The sequence below is a fragment of the Sander vitreus genome, chromosome 6 (assembly GCF_031162955.1).
Source record: "Sander vitreus isolate 19-12246 chromosome 6, sanVit1, whole genome shotgun sequence".
NCBI lineage: Eukaryota > Metazoa > Chordata > Actinopteri > Perciformes > Percidae > Sander > Sander vitreus.
Window position 1 is genome coordinate 21,115,770 of NC_135860.1, and position 15,111 is coordinate 21,130,880.

General features: G+C 40.6%; 1 protein-coding gene across 3 annotated transcripts; it reads left to right on the forward strand.

Annotated features, from left to right (window-relative positions):
• Positions 1-516: 516 nt before the first annotated feature.
• Positions 517-13,020, forward strand: LOC144519902 (terminal nucleotidyltransferase 4A-like). Of its 3 annotated transcripts, none has more exons than XM_078253417.1 (12): positions 517-1,438; positions 2,015-2,138; positions 4,636-4,682; positions 5,493-5,613; positions 6,837-6,944; positions 7,031-7,159; positions 7,802-8,015; positions 8,406-8,532; positions 8,658-8,761; positions 8,936-9,120; positions 9,339-9,476; positions 10,617-13,020. In XM_078253417.1, exons 1-12 carry the CDS (start codon positions 738-740, stop codon positions 11,052-11,054), a joined length of 2,436 nt encoding a protein of 811 aa, XP_078109543.1. In that variant the 5' UTR covers positions 517-737; the 3' UTR covers positions 11,055-13,020. The 3 variants fall into 3 exon arrangements, with proteins under 3 accessions (XP_078109543.1, XP_078109545.1, XP_078109544.1); XM_078253419.1 differs by having other exon boundaries at positions 10,671-13,020; XM_078253418.1 differs by having other exon boundaries at positions 8,406-8,523.
• Positions 13,021-15,111: the final 2,091 nt, after the last annotated feature.

Sequence of the window (15,111 nt, forward strand, 5' to 3'; positions counted from 1 at the left end):
ATTGTTGGTATCTATTTATGCTTTAGAGGTGGAAAGTAATGTTTTGAAATACTTATTTCTTATTTCTTCAATGTTATGCAAGAATCCTATAGACAGATATTAGTAAAATGTTATATATATATATATATATATATATATATATATATATATATATTAGCATTAAATCTAAAATCATATACTATATTAGTGGCTATTGTTATTGAGAACTGTAAATATACAGTCTGCTTAAGGAAACAATTTTAAAAATTGACAAATTAACACCTAACACACATTGACAAAAACGTGCATCGTGTGAAAATGTATTTAAAATACAAATATTTTGTGAGTACTGTAAGTATTTGTACTCCTTTGTAATTTTGTCTGGTGTATTTGATATGACCTTTCAGGGGGGGAACAAATAAAAGTTCAGCTTCCGGTTTTTTCGGCCTGTGAATGGTTGATGTGACTTGACGCATCTTTCAGTCTCGAGGGGTGTGTTCAAAGATTTAAATCCCTCAGACATGCGTAGATGCTGATCCGTGCTGCTGGGTGCGCCATATTGGCTGGCTTTCATGAGGAGTGGAGTTGGACAAGCCGCTTGTAATACCAAACCAGTTTCTGGACATGAAGCATTTCGATGATAATCAGTAGCTAAATCAACGCGGTAGGATTTATCTGTTTCCATAAGTGCAAAGTGTTTAATTTGCCAAATTGCTCGCCATTTTCCCGTCAAGAGGTTCTCGACTAACTCGAGTCCAATGGATCCTAGGACCGCTTGGATCCAGCCGGAGCAGAAGGGACCTGACAATTCCCCGATGGACATTTGGGAACCCTCTCAGGGATTTGGAGCAAACTCCAGCATCGACAACCACCTTCACCACCAACGCAACTTTGCAGCGCAAAATGCAAACTCTACGCAGTCAAACGGCGAGTATTGCAAAAATGTAACGTTAGCACTGCCGCCGGGGTGTGTGTTTGGAAAAATGCCGAAGCGAGACGGCGGCGGAGAGAGGGGAAATGTCCGAAGGAAGGGCTCGTTGTCACCGTCCTCTTCCTCTCTAGACTCGGAGGCCGAGAGCTCTTCTCCTTCCGGCTCCTCTCTGCAAATCGATAATTTGAACGTCGCAGAAGATGCCAACCGGTTTTTACACTACGGCGAGCACGAGTTGAACGAGAACAATCTCAAACGGCAACACCCCCCTCCGCCTTTTCCCACTGTTCAGCAACACTGTCGCAGCATGCAACAATCGGGCGGCCACACCCCCACTGGCATGAAAAATCAGCATGTGAACAAGCACCACCACCATCGGTCCCATTCATCCGGACGCAGGAGGCATCTGAACAGAGCCAACACTTTCCACGGCATCAACCCTCTCCTGTCCCACGGCAGCAATGGACACCATGTAGACTCTTCTTGTAGTCTGTGGAAAACCAGGCGGTACAGCCCGGGTTTTAACGGGTAAGAATATGAGGTTGTTTTTGTTTTTTTACAGTCATGGAAGGGTTCTCAAAGTGAGATCTGGGGTTTCACCAGGTCACTCAACACAATTAGCGCTGGTTAGGTTAATGTACACGGTTTCATGACTTGTAAGGGCGTATGTTCATTATAATGCATTTTCTCTTCGTACAATGAAATCTAAATGTGCTAGTTCTTAACAAATTGCATATACAATAGTAAAAAAAACAAAAACACCAGTTGTGGTCCCTCCAACAAAACTAAGGATGTTTTTCACCTGATGTATCTACTAGAATATATTTAACGTGCATGTCTGTCAGATTTGTTTTGGTCAATACGTTTGCATTCAAGTTTCTGTGAGCACAGGTGTATTTGAGTTAGAAATCCATTTTCTTTTTTTTTCCCCAATTCTTCAAACATATTGCCTTTTGTGTAGTATTATAAGTCAGTATTTAAGCCCAGGCCTAATACTTTCCATAATTGTTCTCATACATCCAGCAATACTGTCCATACAACGCTCAGTTCCCTTTTTCAATATCAGTTTATGATCCCATGTGTGTTTCCCTTGGTTCTTTATAGTCTTCATGAAGAAATCATGGACTTTTTCAACTTCATGTCACCACGACCAGAGGAGGAGGCCATGAGAAGAGATGTCGTGAACAGAATAGAAAGTGTCATCAAGGACTTGTGGCCCACAGCACGGGTGAGTGACCGACCCCTCTGACCTATACAGTATGTAAGACTATAACATGTCTTTAAAATCTCTTATTTATTTGAAGTATACCACAATGCTCCGTCCTTGAGGGCAGGCTATTCTTTTGCCCTATTTAATACCATTTTTCAGATGTGCTTCCAATCTTTCTACTAAGTGAAACAATCCCTGTAAGTTGCAGCTTCCTGCTGCATCAATTATTGAACTCAAAACCTCCTTTTACCAGAGTTGGACAAGGTGTAGTTTACTGTCATGGTCCATGCATTCATATGCTCTCTATAGCAACACAAGTTCTCTGAGCAGCTGTAAAATAGACGATTCAGACACTTAAATCAGTTTAAATAGTTTTTTTGCTGATACTGTCAGAGGTGATGATCCAACCTGGGTCACATTTTTATTTTTTGGGGGGGGGGGGTTTCCGCCTTTTTAATTTGACAGGACAGCTAGGTGGGAAGGGGGTGGGGGAGAGAGAGGGGGAAGACATGCAGGAAATTTGTCACAGGTCAGATTTGAACCTTGGACCTCTGCGTTGAGGCATAAACCTCTCAGCATATGTGCGCATGCTCTACCACTGAGCCAACCCGGCCACCCAGGTCACTTTTTTGAAGTTTGGTGGTGGTGTTGTAGTGGACTGCTTTATGTTGAGATATAACTTATAACGTGTCTGATGTGGTGTTCACCACCATTTACATAAATGAGGGAGACATTACTAGGGAATGTTAGTACTGTAATGTTTTTTAACATTCAAAGCTTCTATTGAGCCAACATATTCGTCCAAACTATACATTTGAATGTTTTTTAGAATTTGAATGTCAACATTATAAATGAAGGTTCTAACTATGCGGTACAGTCCTAAATATTGCTATTGAGTTGAATCACCACTTCTGACACACTGTCTAATCAGACAGCCAGCATTACAGGCTTTAGAAAGAATGGGACCCATTGGAGGGCTATTGTTTTAGAATGACAGGTGTACCTGATAAAATGGCACACTTTAAAAATGTTATATATAAATTATTCACCTGTCTCTGTCAACACATTGAGCCACTACTGGCCAAGGAGCATGGTGTACAAATCCATTTCAGTAAACAATGCTTTAAAAATGCATGCAGTTACCATTTATAAAAAGAGTTAGATTTTACTAATGACCTCTGGTTTTTACTTGTGCTGTATCAGATGTTTAACCCCTTATGAACCGGAGTGTACCCAGACGACACACACGAGAGCAGACTTCTACTGCCTTGGTCCCCACCCAGGACTCACATTTTACTGTAAAATGCATCAGGATTTTTCAGGGAGTTTTATTTACTATTAGCATTTTCTTTGATTTGTAGGTTTTTTGCTTTGCAAAGCTCCTATGTGCTGTTTAAATCATTGTTATTGTCTTATATTCTCAGCAGTCAGTGTGTCTGGAGGTTTACTGCACTTCACGTATCCTGTTTGGCCACGCTGTCGGCAGTCAACAGCCTATTTCACACTGCACATCCAAGCAGTTGGGCCAGATGTAATCATTATTCATGTCACTTGCATTCCCACAGTAACATTAGTGAATTATTTTCCATTGTATGTTGCCAACAGAGTGTTTGACAGAGTATACTTTGTAACAAATGGCATTTTTTTTGTTGGTAATAAACATTTTGAACTAATAATAGTCCAGTGAAGTCCCACTGGGCCTAACTTTTCCCCAAAGACCAATTTGCGTTACTCTTCCAAGTTGTGGCAGTTACATTTTTGTAGTAGGCTTTGGTCCCGGACCAGAAAATAAGGTTATTTAACATTACAGTGGACAAAAGGCCACAGTCAGTAATAACATCCAATACCACTATACGGAAATAGCACTGCCCATGTTCTACAAAGATCAGTGTGTCGTAACAGTAGGCTTTTCATAATTCATGTTGTATAGAAAGACCAGACTGTTTGTCTGTACAGGTCATAGGCATGGTTAGCCTACAAGTCTTATAAGAAGCATAACTTGAAAAGATTACTAAACACTTGAATATTTTTAGCTACCTTATTTTCTCCTGACTGTTGCTTTGTTATGAGAAAATGTTTGATCCAGCTCTAGTTGCCAGATCTTTTTTTATTGTCAATAACTAAACCCAGATTGCACATCCTATTGTAAATTACCTACACGGTTCACTGTGCAGTGGAGGTAATGGCAGTTACCTTGTGTAAGTTACTCTATTGCTGACTGGGTTGAACTCTCTCCAGGGAGGGGTCTGCCAGGATTGAGTGGAAATAGATGTACAGAGTTTTTTAAAAACTGTCTGAAAAACTAATGCATTATGAACACTGCCCCGATGGCAGCCCTCTTGTTCGACAGCAACACTGGTATAAGGGATAAAACCAATTCAGGCGTGGAGCAGTAAAGCTAAACTGCTAAACCTAAAGGTCAAACTAGCTACAACAGGAACTAATTAAAAATGGTTACAATAACGTCTTTTACGACTTAAATTATGCCTGTATTGATGTGTCTTGTACTCTGCAGGTGGAGATATTTGGCAGCTTCAGCACAGGACTTTATCTTCCAACAAGGTAATATTTGAGTATTTATTCTTGTACAGTCTGACCTTTTTTATATATGGGCCAATTTTGAAATGTCTCGTTAAAATGCTAGTGTTTTTTAGGAGGTGGGAACACTATTTTTGGTAGGGTGTGTTTTCATGTGCTTTCATGGTGTTTTTGTATACATGTCATGGCATGTGGTTCTGAGGATTACTGGGTTATAGAGCTGAGCAATACTGGGAAAAGTTCCTTTCAACATATTTGTTGTGCAAATAAACAGTAGTTAAATAAATTGAATGGGTTCATTTGGAAGTGATGTATTAGTCTAGAAGTCATTACAGGGATTTCTCGAGTGGGGAAATAAGGCAGCTGTTTAATGCAATGATTGTTTCAACATCACACCACTGTATTCACTTAATACTCACTCGTTAATTTGGGCTAAACTCCATGATCAATAAATTTTTGATTATGAATTAGGATCAGGTCTTGATGAACTCATTTCCTGAAGTGACGGATTCTTCAGCAAGGTACTTTGTATAGCCTACTTGTACAATCCTTGAGGAAAAGTAATGAGAGATGGTCGAGAACTTATTTTTGTTCAGTTTAAGAGACAAAGAAATGATGCTTAACTGCAGCCTGCAGTTTTTTTTATCTTCCAAAATAAATTCTTAATCTGTCAAATTGTCACATTTTATTTGCACAGCCTTTCCCAGAAGTTAGTTACACAACATAAAACTAGGCTCTTATGTTGTGTTTCAGTGACCTCTGCATTACTGTGTGTAGACAGAATACTTGGGGGCGGGGGAAATGTTTTAAGGTACTTTGTGTTTTTGTTCTCAGTGACATTGACCTGGTGGTGTTTGGAAACTGGGACCATCCCCCACTGCAAGAACTAGAACAAGCCCTGAAGAAACGCAATGTGGCTGGCCCTTATCCCATCAAGGTCCTGGACAAAGCTACAGTAAGTCACTAGGAGAGAGCTCAGTCTCTTTACTTTGGAATCCACACAGTTGGTTTACAACTTGTATTAGGTCCTGACGACCTAACAGAAGAGGTTGTCAGTTGGTCTATTATGAATCATGAAATGTGATTAGTTGTTGACTCTTTCAGGGCTCGACATTAAGGCTTGTCCGGGACAAGTGGATTTTTATTGTAGGGCAAGTGGAAGAGAAATGTACTTGCCCCACTGGACAAGTTAAAACTCAAACAAAATAAAATGCCATGTTACTTCACTTTTTGTGCCACTCATTACATCTATGTTACTGATTTTATTTTACCGATTTCAAACCAATACATTAGACCCAACGTTAGACCTAACATTAGACCCAGCCCGCTGTTCAGCTCATTCTCTGTAAGCGATGCAGCATGAAAGCACGGCGCAACCAGCCAGCCAGCCGGTGTTAGTTGGCTAACATTAGCTTGCTAACTCCATCTTAACGTTACCCCGTTGCCACACCGTTCACAGAAAACGAGCCGAATACAGATGTCACTCGTGGCGATAGCAATGTGCTTTGTGTGGATGAAGCATTAAGTTAATTTGACTCATTTAGCGGCTGGCTCTCTGCCTCATAACGTTACTATTCCGCTGCTCGTTTGTCCGTCAGTTATTGTAAAACCTCAGCTCTGCGACTTGCCGTAATAATCAACTGTAAAGTAGCTACACCTTTAAAGGATCCCATGGTAAATCAGCCTCTTTCGGGTAGAAAGTGAAATTGTAGAAAGAAGGGAAAGGGGGGAAAAAAAAAAAAAAAAAGTTAACACCAACATTTGGTGGCAAAATCCATTATGTCTACAAAATTATTTTAGATATAGTATAAGTTCAATTTCAAGTCACCACTACCTCTGGTGATACACTGCACACCGGCGTGCAACATATTACTTTGTATTATGGACTCTGGAGATCCTTTTTTCTTGTTGAAGGGGAAATCTATTGTTGGGACACGTTTTGTTTCTACTGTTTCAACTGAATTTTATTAATATTGATAGTGTTTGGATGCTTTCAACGGTTCAAATTCTGCATTAGCAAAACATTTTTTTTTATTTTTTTTTTTTATTATAAAATGATAAATCTTTCCCCGGACAAGTGACTTTTCTGCATGGACAAGTGAAACGTAAATGTACTTGTCTAAAGGACAAGTGCCTCAAAAAGTTAATGTCTAGCCCTGCTCTTTGACCTGTCCTCAGGTGCCGATCATCAAGCTTACTGACCATGAAACCGAGGTGAAAGTGGACATCAGCTTCAATGTAGAGACTGCTGTTAAAGCGGCACAGTTCATCAAAAGCTATCTTAAGGTAACACTTGATGCTTACAACACAAATGTGGACCCTTTTTTTTGGGTTGTTTCTTATCTTCTGTTTTTGTCTTTCTATCTTTTTAGAAGTACACTGTTCTGCCGCCTCTGATCTTTGTCCTGAAGCAGTTCCTACTGCAGAGAGATCTGAATGAAGTCTTCACTGGAGGCATCAGCTCTTACAGCCTTATACTAATGGCCATCAGCTTCCTGCAGGTACACATCTGTATGCCTGCAAAAAAATGCTTTGTCTATGGAATTTGTCAATTTAACTGAGCCGATCTCCGTATTGGCATTCTGAAACAATACTACCTCAGAATTGTTCCATCTGTGCACAAAATGAGAGGAAGGTGTTCATATATTAGTTTGAAATTTAAATTGTATTGAAATATTGTGTGCTATGTATATGTACCACAATTACATTTCCTTTTGTCTAGTTCATTTCTGTTTTTAAATGCAGTACAAGATAGATAGATAGATAGATAGATAGATAGATACACACACACACACAATGAATAAATAACTTTGGTAACGTATTAACATTAATTGTCCGAGTTCAGTGGGACATGTATTTTGGATAAGTGTGGTAGAAGTAGATCACAAAAGTAATGTTTATTTTTGGTCTACTGTCTTATGTGTTTTTTAAGGTGCTGAAATTTCCTTTTTTTTCATACTCATAATTTTGTGTGTGATGATTTAGAATGATGTTTCATGTTATTGCCAACACGTGGTGTTACTTGATGCACAAACAAAATTAATATTTCCTGCTGTGCTGTCCACCAGGGAACTGATTTTAACCTGGCTGGATTTGGTTACAAAGATGCTTACAACGTGTTGTCCTTGTTCTGCTCTTCACAGTTACACCCTCGGATCGACACACGACGTGCCAACATCAACCTGGGCATCCTGCTGATCGAGTTCTTTGGGCTGTATGGCCGCAATTTCAACTACATGAAGTATGGCATCAGGGTGAAGAATGGAGGGGCTTACCTGTCCAAGGAGGAAATGCTGATAGGCGTGGGGAGTGGAAACAGGCCATCCATGCTCTGCATGGAAGACCCAATACAGCCAGGTCAGATTGAAGTTTGAATTGATGAATAAATGGAGAGCGATCAATTCACCCAGCCATATAGAAGTCATGGGTGTGACATCAATAGTAGCAAACATTTATCATACAAGTGCATTTACAGGGCAAAACGTGACAAATTAAATGGTGAAGCGCTGTTGTGCAATCCGCTGCATAACCAAAATTCAGAGCGACTAAACAAAGTGAGACAAGAAGCGAATGGTTTGTGTAATTCAGTGAGATTTGAGTTCTGGCTTCAAAATGTAGATGCACAGTTGCCACTGTATCCATTATGTTACATTTGTTAGTAAACTTACCTAATTAAACTTGATTTGACTGACAAATCCTGCTCTTGGATATGATCAGGCTAAAGTAATCTCCATACATCTTTTACAGGAAACGACGTGGGCAGGAGTTCATATGGCATCCTGCAAGTCAAGCAGGTGTTTGACTTTGCCTTCATGGTGCTGAGTCATGGAGTGTCTCACCATGCACGTGCTTACCCCAACAAAGAGTATGACAGGTTGGTTTCTTCACAAATGAAATCATTTCTTAACTTTTGTAATGATTTTTTTTTTTTCTTCTCCGCACTGGTTTACGTTTGTCCTGATAAGCATTATAGAGTACCCCTCTCTCTCTGTGTTGCAGTACTTTAGGACGCATCATCAAAGTCAGCCCAGAGGTGTTGGCCTACAGGGACTGGACAATTAAGAAGTGGGGAGCCAAGCAGTATGCCAAGCTGGAGAGCCATGGTAAACGTTGTGGGAACCTTGGGTTTGCATCTTCTTCGTAACATTTAAGCTGGTGTCGTATTTTGGGATGGCTCTAGAAAAGTGACTCTACTGTCAAATGTATGTGGTGAATGTACCTGATGCTGTTGAAGGAGTTCAAACTGATTTCAACAGTAGAATTCTGTTTGGTCCTAGACGTGGAGACCTGTGAGCGGGACCTTGCCAGGCTGATGCTGGTTTCTGTGGAGGATCAGAGAGACACATGCTCTCCCCTCAGTGCCGACTCGCCCTCACCTTCTCCAGTCTTCCTCCCCAGCCCTCAACACCACTCATCATCATCCTCTGCATGCTCGCTCTCCTCCTCCTCCGGAAGTGACATAGTAAGGCCAACAGATATTTTGTCTATTGAAACATTTACTAGATCAGTGACTCATTAGTTCACAGCGGTTCATATCCACTTTGGCAACACATGCTGTTAAACCATTACCTGTGTATTGAGTGATCATAGCACCTATGATACTCCATTTGTCTGCCCAAGTTTATTTTATTTTTTTATGTTGGTGCTACTTTGTTAAACTGTGTGTACATCTTTTTCCAGGAGTCTGATTCTCCGCCGAGCAGTAATGCTGCTATCCAACTCCACCCCCTCACCCTGGCCTCAGTCCATTCAGTAATCCAGATGGCTACTGACCTGAGGGCCACACATCCAGCGGGCTTTATCCACACCACACCTCAGGTCAGTTAATTAAATGTTTCCTTTTTTACAGGTCAACCTTTTGTAAAACCTATTAACTCAGTACACACTCAATTAAAACTAGGTAATGTACATGTTTAATGTGGGCATAGAAGCTATTGCATTTCCTCCTATCTTGACTATTCAAACAAAATTACATTTGACAGTGATGTATGATTTTAGTTTTTTCCTGTGTTTTAACACTAGAAAGGCCAGCATTCCATTTACTCCTAAAACCGCAGAGCGGGTAATATTTACCCGCTGCCGAAACCGCGTCGGCACTCGCCAATATGGCATTTATTGAAGCAGTTAAGTTATTCATTTTTATCTTTTTTTATTTATTTTTTTATAAACGGCAAGTATGACTTGACTAAGTAACTATTTAAAAGTCAGTTTATGGCCTCTAGGGTCTTTCATTACAGATCAAAAACACACACAGACTGTGACTGCGTGCTCCGGTTGTAGACACTTCCGTCCCGTATTGGTTGAGCCGACACTAAAGAATATAAATATTTACAATTACTTTAGCTAGTGCAGTAAGCTAACGTTAGAAACTGCTAACGTTACACGAGTTGCGTCTAACTAGGCTGTGTAACGTTATCGCTGGACTGTAACTGAGGCAACTGTCCCGTCAGCGTCTGAGGGCAGCTGCGACGATACGGGCGAGCTGCGTGCTCCTCGTCCTCACGTGAAGATTCCTCATCTGATGAAAATGACGGGTCATTGACCTCTCCCGATCCGATTCTCACTCGGGTCCAAATCTGGCTTGCCCTAGCTTGTGATATGGCAGCCACCTCGTCAAAAGACGTGAACAATACGCGTTGCTAGGCGACCAGCCGTGTTGTGAATGCTGAGCGCAGCAATATACAGCGAGAGTAAATGTACCCGCTAGCAGTTTAAGGTATAAATGAGCGTATTTTCATATATACTACCCCCCCCCAATAACTCAACCCAATAAATCAAATAATATAGTTGGAAAAAGTCATACACTGAGAGATGAATGGGTTTTATATTAACAGAGTTGCATGCATTTAAATATCCCAGGTGGGAAAATTGTACCCGTTGGCCTTTCTAGTGTTAACAATGCAAAAACGTACTCCTAGTGGTATTCTCATTGCATATCCTGCTTCATTTATTATCTAGATCCAGATGTCTCTCCCTGAAAACCTAACCATCCCCTCGTTCTCTGATTGCCAGTTCTACCATGAGAATCCACCTTCAATCAGTGTTGTGCACTGTCACATGTCACAAGCTGCACACATGTCCCAGCATGCTAACTCCACAAGCCCCCTCCACCAGCTTCACCACCCACAGATGGGAGGGCAGCATAGCCACACTTACACCATGATATCCAATTCCCATGGCTCACTTGAGCCGCACAAAGTTGGCTTCAAGCACAACCATGGTGGCAGCCTCCGAGGTCAAAATCACTCTCAAGGTAACTTCAGTCCCCAGCAGCGGTTTGTTCCCCAGAGTCATGACACGGCACCGGGTTTCAGGAACCAGCAGCAGCAGTACAACCGCAACACCTGGCGCCGCAGGAAGAGGGACAATCTTCCTGCTCTGAACCAGAGCAGATGAAATGCATGCAGGACTTGACTGGCATTGGTTTTTGAAGGCCTCACTTAGCCTAACGTGGGTCTTGGTGTTGAGGAGCTGTGAAGAATTCATGATACACCTGTGTTTTGTCAGAGGCTCTCAAAAACTCCCCTACTTTGTCAAGGAATTCACAAGTCAATTGAAGTTGACTCCAAAGGTTTCGAATGATTGATCTCTGCTAGCATTGCAAGCACTTGGTAAGGCTACAGGGCTCTTGCAGATGAGGGAAGACTAAAAGTCTTAACTGTGCTCATTTTGTTTCATCGGTCTGATGATAGTCAGAGGCCCTTCCTCGAAATTTGATGCACACCAGCGCAGACTTTGAGTAGATCAAGGAACTAATGATTCCCTGACTGTCTGCTCACCAGTGTCCCTTTCCAGCAGCTAAAGACTCTGGCTGGTTGACTGAAGAGTTCGGTCAAGTATTGAGTTTTCATGCAACTTCATGTGCCATAGTACTGAACTGGTTTGGTTCTCCTGAAGTTTTGACTCTTATTGGGCCTTTTTGATCAGGTTTGGGGCGCGTCTGGTCTTCTGAATGCAACTCCCTCTCAACTATGCTCTTGATTCTGAGCTCTCACAGCTTGGACTATCATCTACGAATTGTACTCTGGACCGAAGCAAAGCACTACCTTTCTACCTATGCAGCGCAACGCTGACTTGATGTATTTGATGTGACGGCACAAAACGGGACCTTGTCCAAAAGTCTTAAACTGTGATGACTTGTTTGAATGTACCAAGTTTTTCTTTTTTGTGTGTTGGTCATTTGTTTTCTTGTTTGTCACTGAGGGCTTTTTTTGTTTGTTCACATTGGCACTACATGTTTTGTTTGGTAAACATTGCCACCTTTTGTTTGTTGCGTTCATGTGCAATAATTGCTTTTAATTTATTTCACATTTTAGTTATATGTTAGGGGTTCTCCCCACGATAGGTTTGCTTTTTTTAATTTCTAGACATTGACCTGTGCAATAGATGGATTTAAGGTGTGTGTGTGTGTGTGTGTGTGTGTGTGTGTGTGTGAAATGTGCCAAAAATGACATGATTTACCATTGTATTATGATCACTTGAAATTTTGCCAACTGCCTGTCCAAATGATTTCCACTACTACTCTTATCACTTTTAGCAGTAGGTTTGACTTTTATTTTGGTGTATTTCCTAGGCTGTACTGGAGAAATGAATCGTTTTTAGCAGTGTTTACTCATGTCATTTCAAAAATAGTTGGTGCTACTTATTACCAGCAAAGTGCTTTTTTCTGCCTTATGTCTCCTTTTGATTCTGTTAAAGCAACAGGTTAACTGCCTTCTTAAATGACCAAATTTGCCCTTTTTCTGTACGTAGTCAGCTTTCTGTATTACCTATTGTTTCTATAAGCACTGCCAGGTTTACTTGGCTTTTATTTTTACACGCAGCTTCTAGGTGTGTGTGTGCTCCAGGAGGACACTCCTACTGCAGTCTGATTGTTAACATTAACATCATGTCGGAACTTTTTTTTATTTTTATTTTTTTATTTTTTTTTTACTTCAAAGTTCATAATTATAAAAGGCAAGAGGGCCTTACACTTCAGATATTTTCCTCTCCCATATTTAAAGTCAGCATTTGTACATCTTGTGAGACAAGGTTTTCAAAGCTAAATAATTTACACAGCAATCCATAAATGGACTTGAGCTTGGGATGTCACAGATTTACCATTGCTGGAGTTTCGGTAGAGCCATTCACAAAACCAAAATTTGGCAAAGATCATATGGTACAAAAGTCAGTGATTATTTTAACACCCCGCACACCAATCTGATGGACTCAACATACTAGCATTAAACCCTTGTTTTCAATGCCGCTTTTAATAAGCACCCTAGAGGATGATCGATGGGTTGTTGATGGGAACCAAATCCCCAGCTTAAATTTGTGTAATTAGGATGGGTTATGTGTAAATGGCTGACGTATAGATATATAACTTTTTAAATGTAAGTTTTTCTATTTTTTTAAATAAACATTTTAAAACTCCCATTTCCAGTTTAGTGTGTAATTTTGTTCGATTGTAATGTGTTGTATCCAGTACGTTGTGGCTGAATGGTGAAATCGCATGTTTATACTGTTACATACAAAAGCGGTATGTCAATGCAAAGAATTAATGTGCTTGTTACGTCCTGTAGCTAGGGGTATCAGGACATAAACTTAAAACCAGGTGTAATTGGTATTTGAAAGGAAATTTATTTTGAATAAGGCAAATTTAACAAAGGAGCTTACAAAAAGGAAAAATGGGCCGGTGGGTGCTGTGGAAATAAACAGAATATAACAAAGTATTCCAAAGTTTGAGACAGGAACTTTCTACTTTTGGTTTTTGATTATGCAGTTTCTAGTTGGTTGTCTCTTACTGTTGTAAGGCTTTGTGTAATTCAACCCCACAAGGAGTTCTGGAGTAGTACCATATAGCTAGCGATATGTTCGGACCACCTTTTTCTTGATCATGCTGTACTCTTGGTTCAACAGAGTCAGAAGGGACACTGAGGAGCGCCATCACTCTTGTGGTGTGTTGTAATTCTTTGCAGTCTCTGATGGGGGCACTGGTGGATCATAGCTCAGTTTAGCTGCATCTAGTCCATTACCTTTCGGATTGTCAGCAGGGTGCAGGGAAGTAGAACGACTGTGGAGATGTTCAATCGCCACAGGGTTAGTGGCTGGAACGGTTATCATTTTATTCCAATTAAAGCCGAGGGGGGGGGGGGAAGTGTCCTCAACGAGACCCCTTTTAGTTTTTCTTGACTCAAACTAGCTGACTAAGGCACTCGAAAAATTAGATCCAGCCTCCATGATGTCATCCACTTCTTTGGATCGGTCTTTATTGATGATTAAATGGAAGTGATACTTTGGCTCAGGCTATAGTTCATAATGTTGTTAAAAGCTGGCTCTTTGTTCCTGATGGGATATTTTAACCAAATTAGACTGGCAGGGAAGCGTTAATCCTTTATTGGCAATCTGCAGACACAAATGTACATGTGACATGAACACACAGTCTTGTCAGTGTTCACATGAGAAATCCATTTGCCACTACACACAGCAGTTGTCTATACAATATGTTGTGTTGCAACATGGTGTGTATTTTAATGCATGTCCATCTCCACTGGATGAAGCACACACAGTCCTCAGGGAAAATAAGGAAGCAGCCTCTTGCTGAGCTCTGCATGAAGGCTTGCTTTGAACTACACAGGCACACAAAATCAAAATCAAATATTTGTGTAAGCAGAGAAAATGATACCAAGTGTTAAACATCGGAACTTTATTGTGTTGTTCCTCTCCCAAACACCTCAGGGAATCACTCTGCAGTTTACTCTTCTCTTTAATCTAGCTGCTGAAGAAAACAAAAATAGACTTTTTATGGCGTTTACCATGCCAATCTATACAGTATAAATGTGAGAAAGCCAAGCATACTGAAGTAAACAGAGAAAGTTCTTTATATAAAAAAACCTTCCTTCCAAATCCCACTGGCATGAAAAATGAAGGTCTCTTAAGAAAAGGTCAGCAGTTATAGCTTCAGGCTGATTGTGGCCATCAGTATCTTGACAGTAGAAAATGTGCATCTCTGCCTATTCAAGTCCCACGCACAGGCCCTCCACAATGCAATGTGAATCAGTATGTGGATGTAATTAGTGTTTGCAAACAACATTGTTCTAATGACAGATTTAACATATTGCATCCAAATTGAAAATGTTTTACCAAATTTGATCTTAAAGTCACATCATAATGTATATTGCAATTACATAATATACAATTGTCTTGGCAATTCAGGGGATGCCTTTCATCTTGTAAGCACAACTGACATGATCACATAGTGGTAAGTGTGATATAGCAAGCATGTTAGCAAACATGCTTATTTACACATCTAGCAGACATGGAGCAGCGTCAGCATTCATTTAGAGATGTGTTTCTGGACTTCTGGCAAATGTAAGTTCATTATTCACTCTCATTTTAGCTCCAGTCTCTACCAACTGTAAATGCTCCGCTGTGTTCACAAGCTTGCAAACTTCTGTTTGATGTTTGCTGCTGA